The sequence below is a fragment of the Heliangelus exortis genome, chromosome 12 (genome assembly GCF_036169615.1).
Source record: "Heliangelus exortis chromosome 12, bHelExo1.hap1, whole genome shotgun sequence".
Lineage (NCBI taxonomy): Eukaryota > Metazoa > Chordata > Aves > Apodiformes > Trochilidae > Heliangelus > Heliangelus exortis.
In genome coordinates this window covers 14,198,333-14,205,932 of record NC_092433.1, presented here as the reverse complement: position 1 = coordinate 14,205,932, position 7,600 = coordinate 14,198,333, and the positions used below count along the sequence as shown (strand labels likewise).

Below are 7,600 nucleotides of genomic sequence, written 5' to 3'. Positions count from 1 at the left end.
TGGCACAGTGGGCGCAGTGGTATCTCCGTGGCCGTGGGGACACCAAGGTCACAGCCGCTGCGTGGGGACATCACAGGCACGGCGGTTATCTCTGTGGCCGTGGGGACACCAGGACACAACGGGGGGGGACACCGAGCACACGGGGGTGGGTGGCTGCGTGGGCCCCCAGGACACAGCACCTCCGCGGCGGTACCACACCGGGACCCCGCACCCTTGGGCCGGGTCCATGGCGGGTCCCGGGGCCGCCCCTGCCGGACATGCGCGCGCGGGGCCGCGCCCGCCGCTCGCGCTCCCTCGCGCCCCGCCGTGCAGCACCGCGGCCAGCGCCCGCGCGCAGGGGGCGGGGCGGGGCCGGGAGGCGCGGGGGCGCGCGCGGGCGCGGCGCCGAGCGGAGCCGGAGCCGGGAGCTCGGAGCTGCGAGCCGGGCAGAGCTGAACGGAACCAGCGCAGCCCGGAGCCGGCCCGGCCGAGCTCAGCCGCCACCGCCATCATGCTAGACCCATCGTCCAGCGAGGAGGAGTCGGAGGAGCTGGTGGAGGAGGAGAGCGGGAAGGAGCCGCTGGCCCCCGCCGCCGCCCGGCTCTCCCCCAGCCGCCCCGGTGAGGGCCCGGGCGGTGGCGGCGGCGGCGGTGGCGGCGGTGGAAGCGGCGGTGGCGGCGGCGGCAGCAGCGGGGGGCTGCAGCCGGGCGTGCGCGCCGGTGGTGCGGCTCGGCCCGCCAGCCCCAGCCCCTCGGTGGCCAGCGAGAAGGAGAAGGACGAGCTGGAGCGGCTGCAGCGGGAGGAGGAGGAGAGGAAGAGGAAGCTGCAGCTCTACGTCTTCGTCATGCGCTGCATCGCCTACCCCTTCAACGCCAAGCAGCCCACCGACATGGCCCGCCGGCAGCAGAAGGTACCGCTGCCCTGACCGACTCGGTTCTGCCCGACCCGGCCCTGCCTGCACCGCCAGGCCCAGCCTCCCCTGCCCGCGCCCTTATCCTCTACCCCTGCCTCTTCCCTGCCTGCCCTGTCCTCCTACCCCCTGGCAGCATCCTGCCTGCCTGCCCCCAGCCCCCTCCCCTAGCTGTCCTTCTGCCCCCTGCTCACCTACCCCCTGAACACCCCTTGCCCCCCACCCCTGCCTCTCTCCTGCTCCCCAGCTGCCCCATGCAGCCTCTCCCCAGGTCCGCAGCCACCCGGGCACCCCAAGGGCAATGCTGGCTCAGGATACTTTGGGCTCGCACGGGTGGAGTTTGCCGGCAACATCCCCGTCCCGGAGCGTGGGGAAGATCCCTGTCCCCTTTGCCACCTCTCTGTGCTGCTCCCTGCCAAGGTCTCCCGCAGGGAGCCAGCGCTCTGGCATATGGCATCCCTCCTAGTTACGCAACATCGGGGTTTGGGAAGTTTGGGATGTTGGCCATCTAAAGGTTGTCAAAAGAGAAATGGGTTATGTTGCTGGAAAACACCCGGCGTGTGCCCTTGCCTACCGCAAAGGGACTCTGCAACTCTACGTTCGCTGCAAAGTTTGCTTAACTGGGAGTACCAGCATTGACTTGGGGAGTTACTGAGTCTCATTTCAACTTCTTGCCAGCGTTCATGCCTGGTGAGCTCCTGCCAGTGGCTGCAGAGCTTTGTGATGAAGCCGCTGCCACAACCCTGACTCTTTCTCCCCCGGGTGTGTCACTGCGATGCTCCAGGCAGAGGCTGATCAGGAGCCCCTCACCTGGGCTCTCCATCCCCAGGAGCTTTCTTGGAGCTTGTTTCTCCACTGAGACACCAGTTCATGGCAGAAATTAAGTTTCTCTAGGATGTGTTTACTGGTGCCTTTCAGTCAGATGCAGCCAACTTTGTCCCTGTTAGGTCTGTGATGGGATGTAGCTCTCTAGAATGGTTGGCTGTTTTTTTTTTTTCCCCTGTTTTCAGCTGAGTTTTCTCAGACTTCAGTTTTAGCCTTGATGCTGTTCTGCGTTCACAAATGACCTTTACAAATCAGACAGGCTCCTGGATGTATTGATGCAAACGACATTCAGTTCTGCTACACCACAGGACTATTATTAGTCATTGCAACATACGGAGGTAGGAAAGTGTATCCGTACTGTGTGCAGTTTAAAGGCAATATAGGACAATCTGGTGTTGCTGGAAGGTTGAATGATCTGCTTTTGTTTGCTGAGGAAAGTACATAGCTGAAAATCACAGCTAGGTTTGGAGGATTTTTTTAATACATGTTTTCTTCCCTTTTCAATAGATTGTGGATTTTCAAAGTTGTTTGGGCTTTTGTTTCCTCTGCAACTTCTTTTCATTAGAAAAAGATTATGGAATTTAACCAACTGCTAGTTTTGCAGAAATTAAAGCAATCCATGCAACTGTTTCTGGCATAAAAGTGAACCGAGATTAAAAGGAGTTTTTCCAAAGAAACAGGCAGTGTCTTGGTGGTCTGGAGAAGAGTGGCCAGGAAAAAAGGTTCATAATCTCTGAAATTAAAATTCTGCACTGTGAAGGGACACAAAGAGAAAAGGAAGGAATGAAGTCCAGGTGAAACAAATGAGTAATGAGAGAAATTATAACCAGGTGGCAGTACTTAAGGGGAAGTTACACAGGTTCTTGGGAGGACCTAATCTGTTCTCTGGCAAATGAAGAACATAGGAAAATGTGTCTGGCTTATACAAATAGCTAAAATAGGTATGTTTCAGGAGCTTACTTTTCCCCCTCAAACTTAGTAGTGAAGTAGAATTGGGAAAGCTAAATTTAACTTGACAGCACATGTCAAACTGCATTCACCCTTTTAAAGGTGAATTAATTCTAGGTTTTTGTCTTCTGTGTATCCCTCTATTCAGTTGTCATGCAAGTGCCTGCCAGCAAATCCTTCCCCTTTTTCCTTAGCCAGGACTCCTGTTAAAAGTCAATTAAAGGACTTCCAGAGCCCAGAGTTTGTTGCTGGACTCCATGTGCTCCTCTGCATCCATCTGAGAAAATCCAACTTTCCTTCTCTGGCTTGAGAGGGATCAGAGGGCACAGGTGTGGGACTCATTATTGCTTGGGCACCAAGCTCCTGTTGTGGTGGCTCTGCCAGGTTGGATGGTGTCTTTGGGGACTGTGTGTATTGGTGGGTCTTTGGAAGTACCAGGTGCTTCAGGACTCATCAGGGTGGAGCAAATGCATTTTGCTCCTCAGGGGAAAAGAGGGAGATACCCAGGTTTTGGTCCTGCTCGGATGGGAGCTGTTGTCTGGGTTTCCTGCCCTGTGGAAGCCCACTGGCCCTGCTGAGGCAGGGATGCTGCAGCTCCCTGTGGGACCAACCAGGCTTCATGTGGGTCTGCTCAGCCCCCATGTCTGTATCAGCTACTGCAGAGCTGCTTTGGTGGAGCTGTGCAGAAGCAAGGGCTGGAGACCTGTCCCCAGCTCAGCAGGTCCTGCCTTGTGCTGGGAGGAGGATAAAATCTGGCTTCACCTGGCCCACAGCTCTCCTCTGTAGAGCAGGAGATGCTGCCACCCTTCAGCACAGCCCGAGTAGGGTGATCACAGCTTTGCAGGAGATGCTGTCACCCTATACAGCCACTGCCTGGAACAGCCCAACATCTCTGGATTACCAGATAAGAGCCAGGTATCCTCGTGGGAGGACCCCAGGGCCTGAGCTGGGCTCCTCTGCATGTAGTCCCTGCCAAGCTCCCAGAACCTGAGCTCTTTCTGTGGCTTTGTCATCATCTTTGCTATTTTCTCAGAAAAGAAAGGAACTGATTTTGTTGCAGCACTTAACTTCTTGCTTGGGCTGAAGATCCCCATGGTACCTCCCAGAGGTGTCTCATCCTCTTTGGTCCTGCAGTGTTGCTGTGGCAGAGGTGCTGTTTCCCTGAGCCACTGCGGGTACCAGCTGTGCAGCAGCATCTCTGTGTGCAGTGCTGGGGAGCTGGAAAATGCCCCTGGTGTTTTACAGCACTTGTGAACCACCTTGGAACGAGGGGAAATGTGTACTTAAGGGGCTGTTGCAATGGAAAGATAATTACGTGTGGTTTGATAAATTAGGACATTTGTGAGAGTGAAGAGCACAGTGAGGATGTGTGAGTGGTGATGTAGAGACTGCACGTGGGCACCACAGTATTGCTTCTTTACACCAGTAGCAAACTCTGTTACCATTTTCAAGATGAATTAAAGTAAATGCCACTCAGAGCTGGTATTTTTCTAATCCTGACACCCCAGAAATTTCAGCACCATGGTAATATTAGTCTTTAGATCAGTGTGTTAAACCTGCACCTCTGTTTGTGGTTTATCTTGATGTTTACATGGTAAGGCTTCACTTTAGGAATGACACATCTGTGATGTCAACCTGTAAGTTCTTTTATTTACGTCTCACTGGTGTTGTTTTCTAAGGAGAAAAACAAAACGAACAGAACCAAACCAAAACAAGCAAAACAAACGAAACAAAAAAAGCTTATTAGATGCTTGCCTGTGCTATTTTGCTTCCCACTTGGATTTCTTTTTTAGACCCCTACTGAATTCCAGGCATGTTGGACAGGCAGAAGTGTCTGCAAGATATTCATCCCTTAACAGCTTAGTGAAAACAGGGAGATCTGCATTTATCTCCTACTCCAGGTGGGAGGAGGGTGGCAGTGTGTGGGCAGCCCTTACTAGACTGTGGGTAATCTGAGTAAAAAACCTACAGACTGTGTGGCCCTGCAAAAAAAGCTCCTGTCAGAGCTTGCACTCTGCTGGACACTGGAGTCTCCAACTTCTAGATGCCACTCAGCAGGAAAACAGTTTTGCCAGCTCTGTTTCTTTCAGAACAACGTGTTTTAGTACCACAGATGGCACTTAGCTTGGTAATTGCTTGCCCAGGATGTATTTAGTCTTTCTTCTGGCTCCTGCTGACTTGTTGGAAGTGGAGGTGAGATGACCATACATGCTCTGTGCCTCTCCCTGCTTGAGCCTGACTGTCTGAAGTCTCTGGGAGGAGAGCTCAGCTGGCAGCTTGGGGAATTTGGGCAGCAGGTCTGTCTCTAGAGATGCAGACCAAACACCCGTGGATGCAAGTTTTACTTCTTGCTAAATTTCTCCAGAACACAGCAGCCAAAAGGCTCTGTGCAACCCAGGAACTGGTGTTTTGCTCATTCAAAATAGCATAAACTGGGATGTCTTCTCCAGATTATCACCAGGAGGAACTTGTTAAGAGATGAAAGGTGGAGAGCATGTCAGGTTAGGCATCACTGCAGCTGTGGTTGCCATTGTCTGTTTTTCATCACTGAGTTTCTTCCCCTCAGAACGAGGGAGCAGGCAGGAGAGTAAATCAGTTCCCAGTGGGATAAATGTGGGATGAAAAAAAAGTTCCAGCTTAGTTGCAGATTAGCAGAGCTACTCCTGGGAGAAGTGGCTTGTGATTTGGGTCCTTGTGTAAGCCTGTGGGATGACGTCAGGTGCATTAGCAAAATTCTCAGTCAAATTCAGCAAAGCGCTTAAGCTTGTGCTTTGCTGAATGGTGATTGATTTAAGCATGGTGCTTAATGCAGAACAGGTGTGGAGGGATCAGAAACTGTTAAATCAGTTATGATGCATCTTAAAATATCAAATTTCTGCCATTTTGACATCTGTGTAAATGCTATAAAGTTAAAAACATAGTAAAACTAGTGCAACCTTCCAAATAATCCCATACTCCTTCCTTATCATGGGTTTTGTTGTTACTCTCATGCCATATTTACATAAATTCTTTCTTAAAACCGCCAACACATTGTTCCTCTGGGGCAGAGCATGACTCAGGTGGTGTAGGGACTTGTGTTAGCAACTCTGCTGTGATTTTCTGGTCAGATTCTGCCCTGCTGTCCCTAGGAGACCCTCGGATATGTGGTTTTCTCAGCTCTGCAGAAGAGGAGAGGTGAAGATGATGCTCTGCTTGTTTTATCTCTGTTCTTCTGTTGCTCTCTAGTGCTGTTTCATAAGGAGATGCAAGGTCCAGGCAGGTCTCATGCATGAGCTGGACCACATGTGCAGCTGTAGTTGGCAGCAAAGCTCAATGATATGGAGCAGGGCTTGCAAGATGATTGTTATAGGTATGCCCATGGAAGCCCATAAGAGGAGCTGGGGGCTACCTTCACTACTAAACTGGCTCTGTGTGGCCACCACCACCACCACCATCAGATGAGAGCTGTGTGTGTGGCTGGGCTCTCAGCTATGGCCACAGGGTCAGCCCTGTGCCAGCCTCCCCATTTTTCCCTTCATCTGGGAGAGCGGTGCCGTGGGGAAGAAGGTCAGGGGTGTCTGAGATTCTGTATTCCCGAGCTGTGCAGAGTGCAGGATGTAGTCATTGCTCTGAAATTCCTGGAGTCTGCAGAAAATAGTTGTTTTCAGTTAAAACACATTTATTTTACCAGTGCCTTATCTTAATTTAATTCTAGCAGATATTAAATATTTGTCGTACTTGGGCTATTTATATACTTGCAGCTTATTGGATTGGGAAGCAGGTAATTAAGTAGGCTGTGAGCTTGCTCTTTGGCTGTTGTAAAACTTCACAGTGCACAACAATTATTGTTGGTGGCACCTCTTGGGCCAGAGATGTTGTGAGCTAAGAGGAGATAGAACTCATCGGATCGTGCAGCCCCAACCCCTGCTAAAGCCAACATTTCCAAAAGGTATTATTTATGGCCTTGCCTTGCATAGTCTAGACACTCTCCCTGAAGCACTTTGCCTTTTGCACAACTTGGAGTTCCTTCTACTAACTGATGAGTCACTTGTTCTCCATTCACCTAAGTGGGAAGTGGTCAGCAAGTAATTTCCCTGTGTAATTTTTTGTTAGCTGGAGAAATAATTTCATTTGGGTTTGGTGTTTTTTAGCATTAGAAGCCCAGTCATCACAATATTGCTACTACAAGTGTGTGTATACAAACCTCTTACACCTACTGCCAGTGCTTTCGTCCAAGAGGGTACAAGGTAAATATCCTCTTTCTATTTAATGATGTAAACTTGATTAATTCATTAGGACCAATTATTATAGTATAAACAATAAAGCTGTTGCTTGCTTGGCATTGATGTGAATTCAGCTTCAGCAGCTCTAGGGTTTCACCCACAAAGTTATCTCTGGGAACCATGTGTGTTTTAATGTGTCCTTAAAAACTTACTGATTCAAACAGTGGAGTTTCCTTAAAACAGCAGATCAGGGGCCCTTCCTGGTGAGCTGGTCCTCTCCATTCATCATCCAGGAGGATGGGTGGCTCCTTAGAGTAAGGATATCATGGGTGGCTCTCGAGGGTCTTGCCTTCCTGGAAAAGAGCAGGGTGAGGTGCAAAGGAAGATGACATCTCCCTCCCCAGCTCTCAGAGAGGCACAGGAGGACAAGAGTCTTCTTGCCTTGGCTGTTTCACACCACAAGTGCTACCACCAGCTCGCAGCAGGTCAGAATTAAGCCACCCTTCTCATAAGACATGGTTTGAGACCCAGCAGCAGGGTCCCAGCTGTGTCTGCATAATTGTGGGAGAGGAGAGATGCAGGAGGTGGAAGGTTCTTGATGTGTTTCTGTCATTACCTTATACTAAAAAAAAAAATAATACATGGAGCATCCTAAGCTGGCACCTGCTTTGGAAGGAGTTATTTTTTGAGGAGGTACAGGATGCTTGGGCTGCTTTGATTGGATTTTCTCCTGGAT

General features: G+C 50.9%; 1 protein-coding gene across 20 annotated transcripts in view; it reads left to right on the top strand.

Annotated features, from left to right (window-relative positions):
• The first annotated feature begins 373 nt into the window (after positions 1 to 373).
• The window catches only part of CADPS (calcium dependent secretion activator), a 203,323-nt gene continuing 196,096 nt past the window's right edge, over positions 374 to 7,600 (top strand). For 13 of the 20 annotated variants that reach the window (XM_071756190.1, XM_071756188.1, XM_071756187.1 and 10 more), the window contains exon 1: positions 374 to 889. In XM_071756190.1, the coding sequence (XP_071612291.1) occupies positions 491 to 889 (399 nt within the window). In that variant the 5' untranslated portion in view covers positions 374 to 490. The remainder of the gene's footprint in view (positions 890 to 7,600) is intronic. The other 7 variants (XM_071756193.1, XM_071756186.1, XM_071756185.1 and 4 more) reach the window with 1 other exon arrangement.